At 46.7% G+C, this 21,694-nt stretch overlaps 1 protein-coding gene across 10 annotated transcripts in view; it reads left to right on the forward strand.

Moving 5' to 3' along the window:
• The window catches only part of Foxp1 (forkhead box P1), a 528,005-nt gene extending 516,509 nt beyond the window's left edge, over window positions 1-11,496 (forward strand). For all 10 annotated transcript variants that reach the window (XM_046425582.2, XM_046425581.2, XM_046425575.2 and 7 more), the window contains 2 exons: window positions 2,400-2,566; window positions 6,966-11,496. In XM_046425582.2, the coding sequence (XP_046281538.1) occupies window positions 2,400-2,566; window positions 6,966-7,110 (312 nt within the window). In that variant the 3' untranslated portion in view covers window positions 7,111-11,496. The remainder of the gene's footprint in view (window positions 1-2,399; window positions 2,567-6,965) is intronic.
• The last annotated feature ends 10,198 nt before the right edge of the window (window positions 11,497-21,694 follow it).

Here is a 21,694-nt window from a genome sequence, read left to right on the forward strand (position 1 = left end):
GCCCTCCTGAACACGCGGCTGAGGCACACGTCTCCCACACTCATTGCAAAATATATTAGCCTCGCTCTAATTAGATATTAAATTTTAATTCCGTTAAACTTTTTTCTTAAGTGCACAAAGCATTGTACTCCCTGGAGGCACACGCATCGGGCTGCTTCAGCATTAGCAGGATGCTTAGCATTTTGAATATTGTGGCAAAAAAATTAAAAGTTCACTTATTAATATTTATCAGCAGTATCATAATTTCCATCCTCTTATTTCAGAATTTCACTTGAGGCAAAAATACCACAAGTGTAATTACTCTAGCACAGCTATTAGTGTGCGGGATGATAGGCCACCGCATCACATGACCTTCTATTGTTCACGGGTTTGAAGAGAAAGCTGAGCTTTGTGTCCCTCCTCCTCCTGGACAGCCGCAGCATGCTCTCTGCTTTGTGGGGAGCATCCGGGTTTGTTTGGAGAGCAGCCTTGTCGAGGCTGGAGGCCCCACATCCTCCTCTTCACACGGGATGCCTCTCTTTCCTTCATCCTTGGACGATGATGGAGGATACCTTACGTACATCAGGTGGGCGTGAATATTGGGAGCCTGTCCCTCCTCCTTTCCACTAGCACCAGTTTTTCAACACAAGAATAGTGGGACAGTATCATTTTTAAAAAATTACTAGAGCAACATAATGCATGGTATACAATTTATAAAATAGGACAGCAGAATCCACTACAGAAATAAAACATGGGACTCGGGACAGATTGCATTATGCTCTGAAAAAGGAAGTAACTAGGGGTAACGGTAAAGCTCGTATTTATAGATTGAGCCGCCCCGAGTGCCTGGGAGGCAGACGCCGGGTACTGATGGACTTGGGCACCATTGCTAAGCCCATCCACTCTTGTGGCAGAGGTGCCAGTTTCATAGGTAGGAACCTTTAAGTCTATATTAACAAAAAAACATTTGGACCCCAGCTCCCAAGGGGACATGAACTGCTGAAAAAACCCTGAGGCAGGAGTCAAGTGTGTCTAACCTGGTGGGATGGTCAGAGGCTCAGCTCGCCTCTGCAGGTCTTGGAGCCCAGCACAATCAATGCTTACCATGGAGGGTGAGGCATTACTTCCAGGAGCACATTCTTGCAGCCATTTCAGTTTTGACTTGACTTCTGAGGCATCTTGGCTATCACTGACCCTGCAACTGGGGATTCTCCAGACACTGGACTGCCGTGCTGTCTCACGGGGAGTGAAGAGGGGTATCCCGCTGCAGCTTGCAATGCTACTAGTAATTTTGCCCACTGCTCTGGCCCAAAAAGTCAACACGCTATATTGCAAGAGACCCGTTTGAGTAAAAGTACTTAATGAAAATTACTTAACAATAGGACAGTGGGGAATGGGGATCACAATAAGTTTACCACACTAGGAAGGAAAACCAGCGTGTTCCCCCAGAAGTGGAGGGCAGTGGGATGGGTGTGCCTGCGCTGCGAGTGCACCCCTACCACGCGCTCTCCGCCTCTGTGGTTGGCTCCTACCTTCTCAATGCCAGGATGTCCACCGGAGCCTGCACTCCTGCATGAGAGGCCAGTGGGAGCTGCCATGCTGGATTGATTGTCTAGGATGGAAAGCCAGGCATGGGGCAGTCTGGATAAATCTTGGTGTAATTACCAACTGCCAATTTTTCAGTCTGTCCCCTTGAATAAAATGAAAAGCCACCATGTCACAGCCACCCCCCAGTGAAACCAGTGCAGGGGACAGCATCCACCCAAGGGTTAGGGTAGCATTTTCCCATTTCTACTTTTTTTTCACTGACACTCATTTGGAGTGATTTTGTCACCTTTAATATTGCTTTTCATAGGCACCAAACATAAATGAGATTTAAAACTTCCTTTTGCCAGATATTGTTCTTTCATCCTAAAATCACAGGTGATTGGCGTGAGTCCAAAAGATGACTCAAAACCCATTAAAACAGGAATGGTGGGGGGGGGGGCTAAAAATTGATTCCAATTCTATAATCCCTTCCTTTTCTATAGGATCTAAGAGGTAAGTGTTTATGGAAGTCCTCATAAATGTGAGCGATGCAGCCAGAATAATCTGATCAGATCTCTGATATCCAATAGCGGAGTCATCAAAATGGATAAAGAAATGAAAATTCCATTATATTCCACTATGATCTGGAAATATTCAGTTTCTCTTGAAAAAAAGGCATCAGATATAAACCTCCCATTAGACAGCCCATGGCCACTGCAGCACTGGGTTGGGCAGGGCCAGGACTTCTTCCCCAGGGCCTCCCTTGGCGCGTGCCCCAGGCGCTATGGAAGCACAGCCCCCCACCTCTTTGACACCTGCGCTCCAGTTCCCTAGCAGCCATCTGCAGGGTGCCCCCGCCTGCATCTTCACGCGCGCTCTCTCATTGGTGGCAGGCTTCGATGGCGGAGAACAGCATACCTCTATACACTACCGCTTCCATGGGCAACCCCACCCTGGGCAACCTGGCCAGTGCCATGCGGGAGGAGCTCAACGGCGCCATGGAGCACACCAACAGCAACGAGAGCGACAGCAGTCCCGGACGGTCCCCTCTGCAAGCCGTGTGAGTACTGCCCGCCCCACACGCGGCTCCTCCTCTGGGCGCTGCGTACCTGTCCAACAGTGTCCGGAACCCAGGTAGACAACTGTGTTCCTAGAAGAGTTGCTGCCATCCCTGTAAACACGGTTGGCGCTGCACGCAGCAGTGCATGGGACACGTGGTGCGCATCTGGCCATCGGTTGAGACACGCTGTTCAGGTGGAGCCCTGGACCTAGCGGAGAGGAGAGAGGTGGTTTACTTGGTTGGGTGAGAACTGGAATGGCAAACGTGACGCCGCAGCCTTATTACCGAGCATTAATGATGGCACAAATGAAAGGCGGCATGATTTATAGATTGCTCTTAAAATATCAAAAGGAAAATTAATAGGAGCATTACGGCAGCAGACGGAGGGTAATGAGTGCACACACGACAGGGGAAGGGGCGGCCGGGGGCCTCGCCGAATGGGAACGGCAACAGGCCCAAGCCACCCAGGGGCTCTGCTGTCCCCAGGGGTGGGGGGCTGAGTGGGGAGAGTTCTAAACCAGAGAAACGAAACCACATGACTGCAGGTGGCTGGAGCTTCAGAATGACAGTCTCTCCCTTTCAGCGAGCTTCCTTTGCGGCCCACTTGAAGGGGACTCGATGTTGGCAGCATTCTGGTGGCTCCCAGAATGGGCCATCTGCCCCCACATCCATGAGTTACTGACCAATATTGTATTTTAAGATGGTTTGAGTGACAGGAGAAGTTGTGACCTGTAGCAGTTAGCCACAGAAGGAACTGGCATCTAATGACCAGCGTCAGTGCCCTCTGCCATGGTAACTGCAGGACGTGGGGGTCAGAAATGTAGAGTCCTAGCGTTTGCATTTTGTGCCCAAAGTGCTCTGGCAAGGCTGGGCAGGAGCAGCTCTTCCCACCCGCTGCGCAGTGTTTGAGGAACGTTGGTCCCTCACACGGACACTGCTGCACTTCACCCTTCTAGAGCAGCCTGCTGTTTGAGTCGATTGTTACCACACTCGTCTTCATCTTTCAGTCATGACAGGAGGGTTTACGCAGATATTAAGAAATTCAGAGCAGTTATAAATTGGCGTACAAGCTACCTCAAGGAATGCCCATTAGAACAAAAACTCTGAACCTGCTGTTTCTCAACATCTGCACAAACTCCAACGTTTAGTTCATAAACATTCCTGTAACTCAGTGCAAAGAAAAAGAGATCTGATGACGCTTCCCGGGCTGGGTTGAGTTGAGAATGGTGCTCCCTGTCATGCAAGATCAAGCAACTCCAAGTTAACCCCAGTACTACCAACAACCACTTTTCCCCAGTCAGCACAACTCTTGTGAAACGAAGGTTTCAACTGCTTGGAAACAATCCCAGATCTGTAGGAAGAGGTGTTGCTCAGATCTCGGGTGCCTGCGTTCGCTGGGTGTGCCTGAGTCAGCAGTAGGTCCTGTACCGTCCCTGCCCTGGGCACTCTGTGGGACCCTCTTGTTCCCATTAAGAGAATCCCATAGTGACATGTTTACTCTTGCCCAGTGTGCATTTCCGTGCACTGAGGCGGATTGTTTTTTAAACTGTTCCAGTCTATTGGAATAAATCAAGTCATCAACTTTACGGCAAGGCTTAGAGGACCTTGTGGGGACAGCAGTCCAGCTGATGCCTGGTGTTGAAAGCAGTCATGAGCCTGTGGATGTAGGGCATTATACTCTTATCCTCAGAGGAAGTAAAGAAGTTGCAAAGCAGAATTGGGTTGTGCCATGTGTCCCCACCAGATCACAGTGCCTGAACCCCAGCCAGCCATGTCCCAGAGGGGAGGCACAAAGGAATTGCTCAGACGGAAGAGAAAGCCCAGGTCTGCACCTGCACTTCACCGTTCAATGGAAGAAGATGCTGAAGGTGCACACCAGCTCCAGAAGACACGCGGGCATGAGTGTGAGGCCTGGGCCTTAGCGGCTGGGTACCTGGCAATCTCTACCTCTGCGTTTCTGTTCCAAGAGCGCTGTAGCCAGCGCCTGCCAGTTCCAAGAAGCCCTGTATCTAACCTGGTTGTGGTCAGGCCATCTCACAGTGGGTCTGATGGTTAACATTTGCCGCAGACCTGCTGTGTGTTACTCGGGTAGAACCAGCAGGGATGCCCTGTCTCTGGGGAAGTAAATGCTGAACTTGGGGGAAACTGTCTTCTCTGATTCTGTGAGCTGTTTTGTGGGGACCTTTCCTGTTTCTGGGTCTTTTTTCTGTGGAAGTCTACAGCGACAAGGCAAGACCCCCAGGAAGGCCCCCACGGTTCCTTTCCTCACTCCCCCAACCCAAAGTTTTCTATGACTTCATCAGATTCTGCTTTACAAACTCAAGAAGATTAATATCTCTGATACATTTTCCTACTGCGAGTCTTTTATGGTAAGTCTGGACAGTGACGTTTGCGGCACAGTACAGGGCTAACAAGCCTCGTCCAGCGGACGCTCCAAGGAGACGCGATGTTGAGGAGGTCTCCACAGTGAAGATGCGGAACAGGAGCCTGCACTGTCGTCAGCGGCGTGCAGCTTGAGGGGGCCTGCGCTGGACCCCAGCCCACCACGCCGCAGACCAGCTTTTAAACATAATGCTCGATCCTGACGAGATGGAGTCTCGATGGGCTTAGCCCCTTTGGAAATTAATATCACAGTAAATCACAGGAGCCATAAAGATGTTTTAGCCTTTGCTCCAACAATTCCATTCTTAGAAATTTATCCCAAGGAGGTAAATCAGCAGAAGTAGAGAGATTGCATAAAAAAGTCACCATTTTTATCCATCAAACAGTTGACAGGGAGGGACTAGAGACGGCCTCAGGTAGCCTTAACAACCGTGGCTGAAAAGCTAGCCAAAGTCACAGCGCTCCTGCAGTGTCTGTGAGGCCCGAGCAGCCAAAATGGACCTTGAGTAGGGTCCAGCTAAGGACATCCATCAGTGTACTGGATTCTCGGCAGGAGAATACAGGGAATCCCACCAGGCAGACGCTTGGTTCACTGCCCTGAGTGTCGCTGGGAACCCTGCATTTTGCACTGGGTCGTGCACATCATAGAGCAAGGCCTGGGTCCTACGCAGACAAAGAGGACTCCTAAAAAACAAGACACGTAAAATGCAGTATGGCAACACTTAAGCCTCGTTTCATTTTGGCAGTGGTCCTAAAGAATAGGGGCATGGTTTTTTAAAGCTCTTTATCTGACATCTTGTCCCCCAACCTCTCTGTATGCCATGCTGATTTCAGAGCCGATTGATTCTGAAGTCTGCATCTTCGTCTTCCAGGGCAGTCCCAAGCACACCTCTGTTTGTTTTTAAATGGTTCTGGGGGCCTTTGTTGCACACAGCATCAATTATTTAGGGAGCCAACCATCCCAGCACGACCTCTCCTTACTAACACTTGATAACGTCAATTAAAACAAAAATCCTCCCTTCTGTGCAGCCAGTCCCAGAGACGGGGAGTTTTTTTTAACTTGAATGGTTCTTTTACATATCAAAAGCCCAGCAACAGAACGTAATTTGTATTTGCAAAGGATCTGTTGTAAATATGATTTACGAACAACACTTCTCAATTGTTATCAGAGTGGCTTTGTGTGATCACCCCAGTCCCCTTCGGGTGAACCAAGCTCCGGTCTATAATGAGAAAGTTGGCAGATCTCATCGAGGCCCGGTGTCCCCGTGGCCGCTACCAGCAAGGCCGCGTGTTTTGCCTTGTTTATGGCTGACAGCACTACTCTGATTGTGGCCCGCTTCCTTATCGTACTGTTGTGTGGAGCGAGACTTCTCCTCTCCGTTTGTGTTTCCTGGCAGGGCTTTTCTTGCCTTATTGACAGTTTGTAAAAATATGCATTAATTTGGAGTTTCAAGCATGTATCATGGTGTCTCTGTGCTGTGTTTGCTTGAAGTTGATTAATGATAGGACCTTGCTTGGGGTCGTCCTCTGGAGAGTTCTTTCACAGGTTCTGCATGTTAACTAGCGAAGCAGAGCACACAGCAAGCCACGATTAGCCCCATCTCCTGCGCTCTGGTCCCCACAAACCATCGCTGTTACGGATTCCCATTTCAGGGAATGATTTGAATGGTGGTGTTCCCCCACCTCCACCCCGGGCCCCACGCGGGCCCATTGTCGGACACTCGGGCTGGGGGACATTAGAAATACAAAGTCTCAGGCCTGCCCCCAGACCACCTGACTCACTGCTACATTCTAATAAGGTCCTGGGGACTGAGAGTACCATAGAGCAGGACACAAGCCCCCGGTCCGAGACCAGCTGTGTCAGAGTGGCACCACAGAACGGCTTTCCACACGGTCCAACATGGGAGCCGCTGGCCACACGGGGCCCCTGAGCGGCAAAAAGCTCCCATGTGGGACAGTGTGGGGTCAGGGTGCGCCAGGCCCCACGTGCCCTCTGACCCTCTCTCTATTTCCCCAGGCATCCTGTGCACGTCAAAGAAGAGCCCCTCGATCCCGAGGAAGCTGAAGGGCCTCTGTCCTTGGTGACGACAGCCAACCACAGTCCAGATTTTGACCATGACAGAGATTATGAAGACGAACCGGTCAATGAGGACATGGAGTGAACACCTGGGGCGGGGCCAGCCCGAGAGGGAAGATCGGAGACGAGAAACAAAAACATGTCCAAAGTTTGCAGTGCAGTGGCTCTGCGTTGGCCTGGCCGAACAGGCTGGAGGAGCCTCACTACACTTTGGCAACTCTGAAACGTGTTAACTCTTAGTGCCATCAAGAATCCCATTTGGGAGTATTTTTGATTTTTCTACTTTTTGTTGAAAAAAGGAATTTGTACTCTGTGCGTTGGATGGACTCGTTTGGTACTTGGGATTTTCCTCTCTTCACAGTCAACATCAGTGTTGTAAATTTGCTAAACTGAGATTCACTTTTAGCAGCAGACTTTGAACTGCAGTCCTGCCGGCATTGGACACTGAGGACGCCGACTGAGCTTGCGCACCTGAGCTGCAGACCACGCCTCTGCCAGGATCCAGGACTCCAGTGGACGACCTGTTGCACAGTACCGCATGTTGATTATCACTGCCTTTACGCCTTTGGGTTTTTTGATTTTTTTTTTTTTTTTTTTTTGCTTCCAGTTGGGATGGGGAAGGCCTTTGTGTGTGTATTGGGGGGTGGGGTTAAAATTATCCCAAACTTTTTAATGTATGGCTTTTTTTTTTCCTTCTACTTTACCATTTTAAGTTCTGACCTCAGGCCTCCACTTGGCCCACGGCCTCTTGGAGGCTTAAAGTTTTCTGTACCTTGTGATGAATGTTGATAGGTATTTTTTATTACACAGAGCTGAATGTCATTTCTCGTTCGTAGTTTTCTGTCACTCATTCCATTTTCCTACAGACGCCACCACGTTTCTCTGAAGTCAGAAAACATTCCGTTTTGGTCTTTTTCCAAAAAGGTCCCAAATGCTGCAACTCTACACATGAAGGTCCCGTCACACAGATGGGACATCCTGCCAGAAAGAGAATGAATGACAGAAAAAAAATATATAGAGAGACACACTCAGAACAATGCAGACTCATTCCACAGAGCAGTATTGGGGTGGTGAGGGGTTGTTCAGAATTCCTTTTTTTTTTTTTTTTGAAAATAAGAAGCATCATTCTGAATAAATGCCACAGCACTGCACCAGCACAAGGACACAGGCAGGCACGGTGATGATTAGGCTGACCTCGTGGATGGGAATGGCTCTCCCTCCATGACCCCGTGGTCAGGGTCTGGGGCTCCTTGCTGGGATGACCACCGTGGGCTGCCTTGACTACAAAGTGACCAGAGGCCAGCTCCCCAAAGCAACTTTGTTGGAGGGGGGCAGTGTGGAGGCTGGATCATTGGAGCTGCCTGGTGGCACTATTCTGTTTAAATGCAAATTAGACTTCAGGTCGCTCTTGTTGAGGGCGTTAATGAGGACCGAGTTCAGCAAATGCCGAAGTGTGTGTCTGGGAGGTGCGCGGCTGGTGTGTCACGATCACTGTCCCCCAGTGTGGAAAGCTGACAGAAGACATCAGGTAGACCAGGCTCCTGCAGGCCCTGGGCTTCGGGGGAGCTGCACCGGGCGTTCACAGCGCCACGGCCTCGGACCTCCAGCCCGGCCACACCTCCGTCTGCACCCATTTCCCTGACATGTATTTATCTAGAACTGTAGCTTTTGTTTTTAGTTTGAGAGCCTTTTGGAGCTTAATTTATATTCTTTGTACCTTTTATTTCTAAAATTACCAAAGATATTACACAAAGGTAAATTATGTTCTCTGTTTTATGCTTTATCTGATGAAGCCAAATATCCTCTTATTGTTGATCAAAGGAGGTGAAAGGATTTAGAAGCAAATGATAAAAGATACAGGCTATTGCTAACCTGAGAAAGTTGGCCATAGAGCAGATTTAGAAGACCAAGTAGGTAAAGGAACCAAAGTTGTTACTTTTTTCTAGTTTTTCTTTTTTTCTTCTTCTTGTACCTCTACAGAGACCAAAACTCATCCTTATTAAGAAAAATTATGGGGCTACTGAAGATGAAAATAGGGCACAGTATTATAGTTGCTACAGAAGGAACGAAGTCCCATCTCAAAGAGCTGTGAGCGTTGCCACCGGAAGTGAGCATGTCCAATAGAGGAGACAGTTAAGCTGAAAACCAGGAAGAACCGAAAAGCATCTGCAATTGAACCTAGACCACATGATATCATTTCTAGAATTTTTTTGTTGTTATTTAGTGAGATTACATGCCATTTTTGTTTATGAACTGTGCTGTGATCACTGCATTAATTTTGGTTTATTTTGGCATAGATCCTCCAATTTGTCTTTATGTTATTTATCTTTTTGGAATAGGCTTTGGACAACATTTTTCATTTACTAAAATGAAAAAAAAAAAAAAAAAGTAACACTCCTGTCCACTCATAAGCTTGGTACAAAAACGTCTTTGGCAATGACCTTGGAAGCGTCACTCTGCTTTCTATTTGAAGGGCAGTCTGTGGTCCCTCACGGCTCCCCCACTTCTCCAGGCAGCTTCGTGATGTGCAGGCAGTAGCCGGGGGGTCCCGGGAAGGGCCCCGTGCTTCTAAACGGAGTGGTTGCTGGTTAGTGTGGTATTCAAAAGAGGATAAAAATCTGGTAGATTAGCTCATTCTCAGCATGTGTAGCTAGACACGAGTAACGGTAACAGCATGAGAGACTGTTAGTACGCATACCTCAGTCCAAACCTTAGGAATGATGAAAACTTAAAAATACATTTCACTCAGTTGCACCTAGTTGTATGTCTTGCATGCTTAGTCTAAAGACTGTAGCAAAAAAAGAAAAAAAAAGAAAAATTAGATTTTACATATCTTTGCAGGTATCATAGCCTTGCAGAAGAACCAACTGAAAAAGCAATTCTCAGGCTTCACAGCAAGCAAATGTCACTATGATTTCTACAGTTCCAATTCTGTATCCCATGGGGGTTCCGGTCGCTTCCTTAGGATGGGGCTTATTATGTTGTACATAAATCCCAATGTGTCTGTGTGAATCTTTGTCTTTTCTGGGGGAGGGCAGAGGGCGGTTCTTTTTTTAGATATTGTTCCTAAAAAGGAATAAATGCATACACCTGTTTGTCAAAACACCTTTGCTTTTTGTGCAACTGCTTTATATTAACAACAGAAACATCTTTGGGGAAAAAAAAAAAACCTGCTGTATGTAATGGAATTGCAGAACATGCTGTACTTCCTTTGCTTTGAGAATATTGGATGACGTTTTCTGACGTGGGAGGGAGAAACTTTTTTTTTTTTTTTTGCTTTTGAATTGTAACATAGTTGATGGATTTTTTTTCCCCCGTTATCATCGATTGGAGCATTTTGTACAGGTTTGTGTGTGCGTGGGTGCGTGTTTTAATCTGTTTTTTAATACATTCCTGTCCCTTGTGTTTTATCCTGCCACTGCCTTCCTGGCTGTCTTAAAACAAGTTCATACATTTGAAAAAAGAAAAAAAAATGTTGTTTAAAAATGTTTTCTCCTGCTGCAGTAAATATTTTGCATGATGAAATTCTAGGGGTCACACTTTCAAAGTTTATCAGTGAAGTAGTGATTCATAATGGGGAGTGTTGGAAATATTTGAAGTTTTGTATAAAAAAAAAAAAAAACTTTACAAGGTGCCAAGATGTAAAGACAGTTTGTTACTTTTTTTTTTTTCCTCTCCTCAGAGAAAGGCATACATTAGGGAGGGGGTCCCACGTGTCAGACTAAGGCAGTGTCAGGAATGCGGACTCACCCTACCTGTCCCTAGAGTCTGTCCCTGTAAGACGAGCGAGGCTGCCAGGCTGGACCAGCAAAGAAAAGAAACAGGTTATGCACTAAGAGTGACCGCCGACCCTGTCCCCTTCCAGCTGTCCTAAAAGGATGCTCCCAGTGTCCCCTCAGACCTAATAAAGAAAATCATGGATTCTTAACCTAAAATGTGACGTAAATCACTAGATTTTTTCTTTTTTAAATCATAAAAACAAGGCGACTTCATGCATATCTGCCCCTTTCCCACCCATCCCAGCTGAGCTGCCTGCAGGGCTCACGCGGCAGTGCTCATGACCACCCTCGATCTGTGCGGTGCCTTTGGGTTCCTGGCATCCCCTCCGGACGTTCTGAATGTTTTGCAAGTCGATTTCACCCTTTTATCCAGAGGAGGAGGTCTACAGCCCTCCAGGCGTCCCGTGGGCCTGGCAGCTCATGCCACCCTGCTCCCTGCAGGCGGCCGTGGTGGCCACAGCGCGGTCCGGACATGAGCGTGGTGCTCCATGTGTTCGTGCTGCCAGTAACTAGAGCTGCTTTGTTTTGTTTTGATAAGGCATAAAAGAAACTCATTCCTTGACATCAACTGTAATTCCATCATTCCATGTCTGTGGCTACAGACAATAAAAAAAATGTGGTGTAGTCAGTACTGACGACTGACACGATAGCGTTCTCATATGCAATAAAGACGCTGGTTGTTCACACTGGTGCTCAACGTTGCCCCGGCCTACTTTGTTCCCCGACCCCTGGTGCTGAGTGCGAGGCACAGGCTGGGGCTCCTCAGCCAGCTGCCTCAGAGCCGAGTCACCGTCGGGCTTCTCTACAAGCTGCACCACCAGTCGAACAGAAGCCCTTTCCGAGGATGAGATTTCCAAGGAAAGCATGCACTGGGAGGATTGGGAAGGAGCGCCAACGAGGGCTGTCTCCTGAGGAAGCACACTCCTATTTCTCTTCATCAAATTTTATAAAGAAAAACAAAATGTTTAATAACTAGCATTAAGAGCAAACTAAAATTTCAGAGGAAAGCAATTTCATGAATAATTCATTAAAATTTCACATCTGCAAGATTAGTCATCCAAATAAAATGCTAATGTCAAAAACATGCACCGTCTATAATATTCTCATCAAGAAATCTTTTTGCATATAATGATAAATGCTTAGATTAGAACAAATGATTCTATAAAAATATTCTATCCAAAGTGCGCTGGATAGCCGTGTTCGGTGCAGAAAACAACTCAGGAACCAAACTGTCCCAGAAAAACTACCTGATTTTTTTGTCATTTTAAAAAAATTCAGTATGTTTAAAAATTGTGCAGTTTCTCTTTAGTGTCATTCTCTCATGTATGTATGGGAAGGAATAATGAATCCCAGAATCGTCTTCCAGCACAGATTAAATTGCCAGTACATTGAAAACGGGCGCTTGAAGCAGCCACGCCGTCAGAACACAGAACCTATAACGTGTGGTTTCGAGCACATGAAACGACTCGCATCGTTGCCGTATCCGTGTGGTGAAGCGCCCACAGATGCTGGCAGACAGTGTTCTTGCCCAGCATTGTTCTGAGAAGCCCGAAGGAAAGTTCTGAATGCTTTTTTTTAAAAAAAAAAAAAAAACAAGTAGAATTTGCTGCTAGGTTGCAGGTGAACATCCTCCCTTCACTGACAGTTACGCCACACTCTGGAAACCTCTAGTGCAGTGACTCGCAGGACACCTGAACCTCTCCTGGCTTCTGAGAACACAGTACCAGGGTCCCCTGAAATCCCGTAAGTTGTAGGCTTAAGCACAGATGCTCCCACAGCGCATGCCCACGCTTGGTCCTCTGCACATACACAGAAGGACCCAGACCCCTGAGAGGACGCATTGGTGAGGCTAGCCGGGGACACCCTGTGCTTTCCTGGTGTTTCAGGACCGACCTGAAGCAGGAACTCTGGCACACTCCAGACTTGCCACTCCAATAAACAAGGCGGCAGACCCCAGAATGGATTCCTCTTTTAAATGGGGAACCTTATATATAAACAGCATGTCTCTGAAGGCTAATTTTACACAACGCAAGCAGTTTTCTAAAACTGTAGTCCCCCACCAAAAAAGATAACAAAAACTATTAGCCGCTCTTGACTACATGTCTTGATTATATTACATATGTATATACAGACTAGCAATCACAATTCATATTTTCATTGTGGTTAAGTCAAAAGTATTCTTTATTCAAATACAGTGAACTTTGTCTCAATCCTTAAGGTACTGATTGATGAAAGGTCTAACAGAGAATTCACACTGGAGAGAAATTAAATACAAAAACACTGTTTTAACTCTGGAACAATATTTGGATTAGAGAACCATCACTTTATATATGACCTAATTATTTATTTTTAACCAGTATTTTATTTAAAAAAAAACGTATGTCATCATATCTCCACTAGTTATAAAGTCACATTCGGTGCTGAATATCAAGACATATATATTCACCCAATGTTATCAATAGCCTTTTGTTGGTGTGCAGGGGGGAGGGGATATACCAAGAATATAGGGAGGGAAAGACACGATTCAAGTTATAATGTGAAGGTAACCGGCCTTTCAAGAATTAATTTCAGCCAAAGCAATAATCATTATTTACCAGCGTGTGACATTTTTATCACTCATCATATTAGCAAATTTCCATTGAAAATGCTAAAATGGTTCGTCATAAGGCAGATAACTGCTCGAGCTGTAAAAATGACCAACACAAGTGCCGGTACTCAAACATTAAATTATACTGTAATTAATAAAGACAGTTAAACTGTCTACCAGCAACAGCAATTTAGGTAACCACATTTGATCAGCTATAAATTCTAACTACATTAAAATTCCAGAAATATTAGCAATATGGATCACTTGATGGAAGTCAGTGCTGATCACCAATGCTCTTTTTTTAAAAAAAAAAAAAAAAAAAACGGAAGCACAGGTCGCGTTGACCACAAATCCGTGGGCCAACATCAGGCCTTGGCACTTTTAATCTTGTGAAACAAGCAATTACAAATAGTTGCATCGATTTGTTAAAAAGCTTTAGGTGACATAAATTGTTTCCTGTTTGCTCTGATACATAAATGTCACCAAGTCCAGTATTAATTAGGGCCATAGAACAACACGGGGTGGCGGTGTGGCCTCTGATCAAGAATGTGTCATTCCCTTTGTGAAGGTTCTCGGGTGGCTCCACCTCCCGCTTGCCACAGTGGGCAGGAGAGGAGAGCAGAGCTGCTTCCCCCTGTGAGGCCCTTCGCACAGCTGGATTTGGAGCCCTGAACTACTCCAGGATTGCAGACTGGCTATGTTGGCCATTTGACATGAACCTCCGCATTTTTAAAATATCTTCTAAATAGAATAATATTTACAAGGCATTTGAGCCTCTGAAAAGCCAACACATTTTGCCCTTGTCAGTATTTGGTGCTATATGGGTTTCCTCTGGTTTATGTTTCTTAAAATGCAATTTCAAATGGCTATTGACTTAACGTAAATCAAACGTATCGTATGTACTTTCTTGGGGTTGGCATGCCACTTAGAAAAGTCTGAGATTCTGGGAGGAAAAAAGCCTGGAGAAAATTTATTAAATAGAAGTTTTTACTGTAATAGAATATTAACGTAACTCGGTGCTCATTTGCCATTAAGCTGATCCTTTTTAAACATACACATGCTTTCTATTATTTTGCACTCAAGCAAAAATTCCACAAAGACTTTCCATCTAGCTGGGAATGTCTCTGGCAAGACACATGTCAAGAAAACCTGAACTCCAGAAAGAGTGGGCATCGTCCGCACTGAGTGCCGGCCCACTTGGCCATGGTCGCAGACCACGCCCGAAACAAGGCCAGCGCTGGTCAATAGTGTGGCAGAGGCAGAAACAATTACCCTTTAAATCCTTCCTGGCTGCTGCTCCATCAGCACACAGATGAAAATGTTTGATTTGCAACATAAAAGATTCATTAATTACCACTTGAATATTTAAAGCTATTTTGCAGTCTAACAGAGATAGATAAAGCAATGAATTAAAACCTCTAATAAAATTGTAAAAATATTTCGGTAAGTTTACCCGTGTTATGATTTAGGAAGAGATTCAAGCATTCTCACAGAATAAAGTCTTAGCAATTTTCAAGTGTGCATTTGAAAGAAGGAGCTAAGTGTTCCGGGAATAATTTGTTTCTCACTTTCAAATGTTTACTAATAATTTACTTTTGACTCAGGCTTGTTGCCTTAGGACTCCACAGATGAAAAAAAAAAAAATCTAGAGAGCAGGTCTCTGCATCAGGTATCTAATCCAGAAATTAAAATTCTATCAAAAGTATGGCATAGCGCCCTTCCACCCACCTGGCCGCCGATTTGTCCGTGTCTGACTCACTCAAGTGGTGCAGTGTCAGGATCTGGGGACCCTTGAAGCAGAGCATCCCCAGCCCACTCTGATATCAAATGCTAGCAAATTGGAACACGAGACCTTCCCAGACCACAGGCAGGGCGCCCCCGGCAGCTGGCTACCTTTCCCTGGTCCTCTGCTTCCTCTGTTAATTCAGGACATTTAACTGATGAAAAGAGTTCCTTCTTATTTTACAGTTCTAAAATTTTAATAACATATTCCCCCTCGAGGGTTTTCCTGATGAGATCCTTGGCACAAGCGTGTTGTGTGACAGTGCATATTGCAAAGATATTGTAGGGTTGTCTTACCAGACCCTACCTTGTACCTTGCTGTCAGAATTCCATTCCCCCAGCATGCAATGCACGCTGCACCTGCCCATCCCTGCATTGCTCAGGGCTGAATGACCTGCTCAGCCCAACCTGGGAAGGCCAGCTGAGAGACACAGCCCTGGAAGTTTGTAAACACATGGTTGTGTTGCGATACTGTCCATGCCAGGGGGAGGACAGCTGAGGAAGGCCCCTCAGTCCACCTGGGACAGTCAGTAGACCTCCCAGAGAGCGCACTGTTGAACTGAAACCCACAGGTGCCCAAGTGTCCACCAGCCAGGCAGAGGCGGTGCCAGAGCTGAGGGCAGAGTGCACAGAACTCTGGCAGGGCCTGGGTGCATGTGGGAGGGGACTTCAGAGCTGAGGCTAGCAAGGAAGTCTAAGACTCTGAGTACAGCCACTCTTGCAGTTACCAACCACAGGCCATGCCAAGTGAGTCATCGTGAACAACACCAGGTACGTCACACAGTCGAGCTAGGTCATTCCTCAGTGGCCCTAGGAAACCGAGTCACAGCAAGGCCAGCATGCATGCCCTGCCCCTCTCCGTCCCTCTGGCTGGCTTGCGTGCTGGGTGTCTGCACTGCACTCTGCCCTGGGGCTCGGGAGCTGCTCTCCCTAACCTCTCTCCCTGGTGCTCCTGGTGGCTCACATCCTCCGAGTCTTTGCTCCTTTCCTACCTCTCCAACTGCAAGGGACGAGACCTTGCCCTTGTGGTTCACAACTGTCTCCCCAGAATGAGGACCAGGAATCCCTGCTTAGGTTTGTTGAGGGAATGAACACACAGCACGGCTAGCCATGCAATCTGCAATCTGAAACCCTGCAGCAGACCTGGGAGCCTGTCCACCATTCCATGGAGCTCTGCGGCCACCCAAACCAAACACCTTTCCAACCTTGTACTACTGAACCTGCAAGATAGGCAAGGTCACCAGCATTGCCAGATGAGGACGCTGGGGCCTCCTAAGCAACACATGTTGCACAGAGCAGGTCTGGAGATGTGCTCTTGTTCTTTATGGCTCATTCTAGAAGCACATCTATGAGCACTGGTCATGCCATGTACCTACAAACGTCCTCTAAACAGTTTCCTGCAAAGGTATCCAATCTGCTCTACTGATAATATACCTTTAAAAAGAGGATCTTTTTTAACATGTTACAAAACTGTAGGCTTTCTCTACTGGATATCTACTGGATGTCTTTCTGGCTTGCCTCATTTTAAAGAGGTGGCCAGCTACTCGGGCGGCTGAGGCAGGGAACACAAGTTCAAAGACAGCCTGGCAATTTAGCAAAACCCTGTCTCAAAATAGACAACAAACAGGGCTGGGAGGTGGCTCAGTAGTAGCGTGGCCCTGGGTTCAATCCCCAGTTCAGAACAAAGAATGGGGTGGTGGGAGTCAGAGGATCAGTTATTTGTGCTCCTGCCTTCTTTCCATTAAGATACTGGCCATTCTTTTCTGTATGGAGACAGGACATCTCTGCCCAGAACCGCACACTTGGCTGGGACTCTGTCCCTAGAGGCGGCACTGTGGAGCAGCTATGAGCTCCCTGAGGACAGGGACCGCCCCTTCACCTAGCCAGGGAGGAGCAGGGCGGGGAGCCAAAGGGCTGGGTTTGGAAAAGGAAATGGCATATTCAGCACAGGTTCCCTGGCCGTGGGTGACTGGTGACACTGGCATTATTGCTCCTGTGTGAAAATCCCCACATTACAAGATCACCCTACCGACTGAATCCTAGATGTAAGGAATGGGCCATAAACTCTGCTCTCCGTGAACGGACAGAGTGTTGAGGAGAACCAACCAGCACCCAACCCCAGGTGTCTCAGAGTCCGGCTGGGAGCCAGGCATAACCAGACAGCCCCAAAGGAAGTGGGCCCACTCAGGCGCCTCGGGAATGTGAGAGCAGGGTCCGGCTCTGTAAAGGCCAGAGTGGCCGGGCCTGAAAGCTGAGCGTGACTCGGTGGGCTTGATGACTCTGTGTACCGGCACCCCCGTTCTTTGGGCACAGCACCCGAATTCTGAGGAGGCTTCCTCTCCTTCCCGTCAATCTAGTCACTGTGGCAGGATCACACCGCCTCCTGCTGGCGTGAGGCTTGAACCACTGGGAGAAAGCCTCTTCCCAAAGGAGAGAGGCCGGGGAGTCCGTGTTCTGGCAGTTGCCTTTCACCAACTTGGAGGGAAAGGCACCCGCTCACACAAGGGGCTGCTCAGATCTGTAACCAGGACCCCTCCCCACCCTGCAGGCGGCTGAGCTGAAGGCTGAGGGAAGAGGCTTTGGCAGGTGCGCAGGAGGGATGTTCTAGGCAAGAAGAGTGAGTCACAGTTTGGCTTTGGTAATACAGAGAAGGTAGAAAATCCTTGTTCTATTTTTTTTTTTTTTTAAAAAAGTCTAATTTGGAGACATTGAATAGATTGCATTTTAAAAAATCAGGAATTTGGAGATCCTGATAAATCGTACTGGCCCAATACCAGGTGACTTGCTTGACAAACTTAAAATTGATGTCTGGGGAAAATGTTATGCGACATTTAAAGGAAAGGCGGTCATGATGACCCTTTAATTGGAACTCGGATGTTGTAAGCGTGGACGTGCGGAGAGATGGGCAGGGAGCACATGTGCTGTGTACACACAAACCACCGCTAACTTCAGGTATTGCTTCCTGGGTGGAACTTTTTCCAAAGAAGATAAACACTTTTTAAAAGCTCAGTTCACCCTAGGTTCTCTCTCTCCGAAGTCCTTCCTTAATTACAAAACCTATATAACCCATTTCCTTTGGTGTGCATAAAGGTGTGTAATTAAACCATCACATAACACCTATCTCCATGTAAAACTCGCACTTAGGAACTTTAACTGCTGAATAAAAACTCCTATTACATGACCATTAAGTATTATGCATAAAGCAAGTCAGGGTAGGACTTGATTAATTTTTATGCACTATGGATTGTGTCTAGAAGGAATTTGATTGTGTAGGTCTTCTCCTACAAAACCCCACAGCCTCTGCTGGCTTTGCCTTGGGGAAAGCATGTAGTGAGCTGTCACTGGGAAAAGACACCTTATCCCACTCTGGGCATGTGACCCTTGGCTGCTTTTAAGGGGTTCTGGAAGAAGCCTCAGATCCTACTAATAAGTAGTAATCGGCCCACTTGGCATTGGAGAAGGTAAGAAGGGGGCAGAAAAATCATAATTTGGATATACTTTCAAAGAAGACAACATTTTACATTAGTACATATTATTTGAAGTTTTTAGTTTAATACCTAAGAGTGATGCTTAGAGACTGACGAGATGGTATTTGGAATTCTACACACCGTCCATTTGTGCCTTAGAAGCTGAGACTTGTAGGTTCTACAGACACTTTGCGAAGACGAAAAGTTGAGAAGAACAATTGAAAATCCCCAAGAAAATTCATTTATTCTAATCTCCAAGTAGAGAAAACAGAGGAACAACCTGTGTCTCCAACCAAAAGATGTGAACTTGAGTAGCAAGCAGGAGGGATGGCCTGGCGTGGACGTCGCTATGGTTCAGAGGGATTCCAGAACCAAGAGGGCCTACGCAAGGTTTCCCAAGGTCAGTCTGGGGGAAAGAAGCCTCTCTCCTGAGCAGACTCTGACCAGGAGCACCAGGCAGAGAATGGCCTCTGGGGTCCCGGCTGTTGGAGCGGCCGAGGAACCCACCAAGAGCTGCCATGATTCCCCTGCAGCAGGCCGCAGTGCAGACTGGAGCCTAGACCCGGGGGCCATGCAGGAAGTCAGGCAGGTGGGCGCACGTCTTCCAGGCCTGGGCTGGGGCTGAGCCTGTCCCGTGCTGCCGCCTCCGCCTTCCTCCACAGACCCCCCCCCCCCCGCCCCACGACAAAGGGAAGCCCGTCTTGGAGGAGGGGCAGCCACGGTGGAAACAAGACAGGCCGAGCCGTGGAGAGCTGCAGAGCAGCACAGGGCCGCTCACGGGGACGCCTGCGGCCAACTGGCCACGCTCCAGGGCTGACCCCTGGCTTCCTCCTGGAGTCCACTGCACGCAGGCACGGGCGCGAGAGCTCCCAGGGAAAGACCACGGCTGTGAAGACGGTGGCTTTCAGTCTCGCAAGGTCACAGCGTCTGTCCACACAGACCACCTAGAGCACGCTCTTGCCGGAAGTGCTCCCACAGAAGGAAAAGGAGTTCTAGAGAAGGTCACGGTTGATAAATGGAAAAAAGGGTTATGGATTGTGCAAAGTAATTCTGACACAAGTAAAAATCATAATAAAAATTGTAAAATACTTAGAAATGAATGACATTGAAAGTACTGAAGCTGTTCTCAAGGTGCTTGAAAATATCTGATGGAAAATAGAGGAACATACAAACTAATTCAAGAAGTTGAAAATTTGGGTTTCCAGCCAAGAAAAAAAAAAAAAAAGATGTACCCCAGGTAGCTGCCTGGACAGAGTCAGAGTGCAGAGGGGAATTCCAGGGGACAGGAGAGAGGACAGCCAGGGCTGCAGTGCCACCAGGAGCCACCAGGCAGGGGGGAAGCCTGGAGGGCGCAGGCAAGCCTCAAGGCCTTGGTCAGAGTTCTCGGAGAGATCTTGCCTCCATAATAGGGATCAGTTAGCCTCGGACCAAACAGTGCTCCCCCGGCTTAAGCAATCTCAAAAGCCAGACTCTAAGGGATCGAAGTATCCCCAAGTACCTAACTGCATCCTGCACTAAAGTTCAGGAGTATTTGTAATAATGAAAACGACAACAAACCCAGCTCCCAGCCAGGTAAAATTCTCATCTGGAATCCAATCAAAAAGTTTCAGACATGTAAGGCAGAAAAAATATGACCCATATGGAAAGGAAAAAAAAACAATCAATAAACTGAGTTAGCATAGATGTTAGAACCAGCAGAAAGGGACAGTACAAGGTTATATAACAGCATTCCACATGTGGAGATGCAAAAGGTGTTTCTAAAAGATCCAATTCAGATTTTTACAAATATAAACCATGATGTCTGAGATGAAAAATACACATGGGTTGGGATTAATGGAAATGCATATGTTATAGAAGAAAAGGTTAACAAAGTTGGAATCACTGAAATAAGTCTGTCCTAAATGGTCAACAAAGAAACCGAGGAAGGAAGGAGGCAGGGAGGGAGGGAGGACCCAAGAGTTACTGGACGACTTGAAGCAACAGAATATGCACACAACTGGAATCGTCAAAGAAGTGTGAGGCATGAAAATATTTGAAGAAATTATGATGGAATCTGCCCTCAATCTGCAGCCCAAGAAGCTCAGTAAACTTCAAGGAGTGGAGCCAGGGAGGGAACGATGCCAAGGCAAGGCTTACCAAGTTGCCCAAAACCAGCGGTGAAGAGGGATTCTTAAAACAGCCAGAGCAAGAGGCACATTCTGTACCAAAATAGGGATAAGAATGACAGCAGACTTATCTCAGAAACAACACCAGTGAAAAGATAATGGAGTAGCTTCTTTAAGATACTGAAAAAACTGTCAGCTCACCATCTTAATCCATCAGAAAGTCTTTTGGAAGTGAGTATGAAATGAGAACTTCTGCAGAGGCAGAAGCTGAAAACTGCTTTGGCAGCAGAAGTGCCCCATAAGACACAGTAAAGGGGCTCCTTCTGATATAAGGACGATGATACCAGATGAAAATGCGACTCTACACAGAGGCACACAGGGTGACAAATGGCAATTACACTGGTGAATGTGTCAGATTAAGTTGAAAAAACTTAAAAGAGAATTTATTGATTACACCAAAATAACAGCAATGCACCTCGAGGTCTATAGCATACGTAGAAATACATGTATGGCAAAAACAGTACAAAGACTGGAGGAGAATAAATGAAAGTATGTTATTACATGGTCCTCACACATAAAGTACAATATTGCTCAAAGACAGACTGGGCATTAAACATGTATAAATTCTAAAACAATGAGTAAAACCAAAGACCAAAGTTTTGCTAATAAAATAGGTCTTAAAAAATATTTAGTACAAAAAAAGGCAGAAAATTTTTTTCTAAAAAAAAAATCAAAGAACAGACAGGATAAATAAAACTCAAGTAGAAAAAAGGTAAGTTTAAATATAGCCATATCGATCATCACTAATTGTACATGGCCTAATGTCATGACTGAAAGGGACAGGGGTCCAGTTGGAAAACATGGGCAAACCACTGAACACCGCCTATAAGAAACTGCTTAAATCAGAAGCACACAGAGGTTAACACGGGTGGGAGGAGACACACCTCAC

The sequence above is a fragment of the Marmota monax genome, unplaced genomic scaffold, assembly GCF_021218885.2.
Source record: "Marmota monax isolate L192 unplaced genomic scaffold, Marmota_monax_Labrador192_F-V1.1 WCK01_AAM20220418_F8-fsc00028, whole genome shotgun sequence".
Classification (NCBI taxonomy): Eukaryota; Metazoa; Chordata; class Mammalia; order Rodentia; family Sciuridae; genus Marmota; species Marmota monax.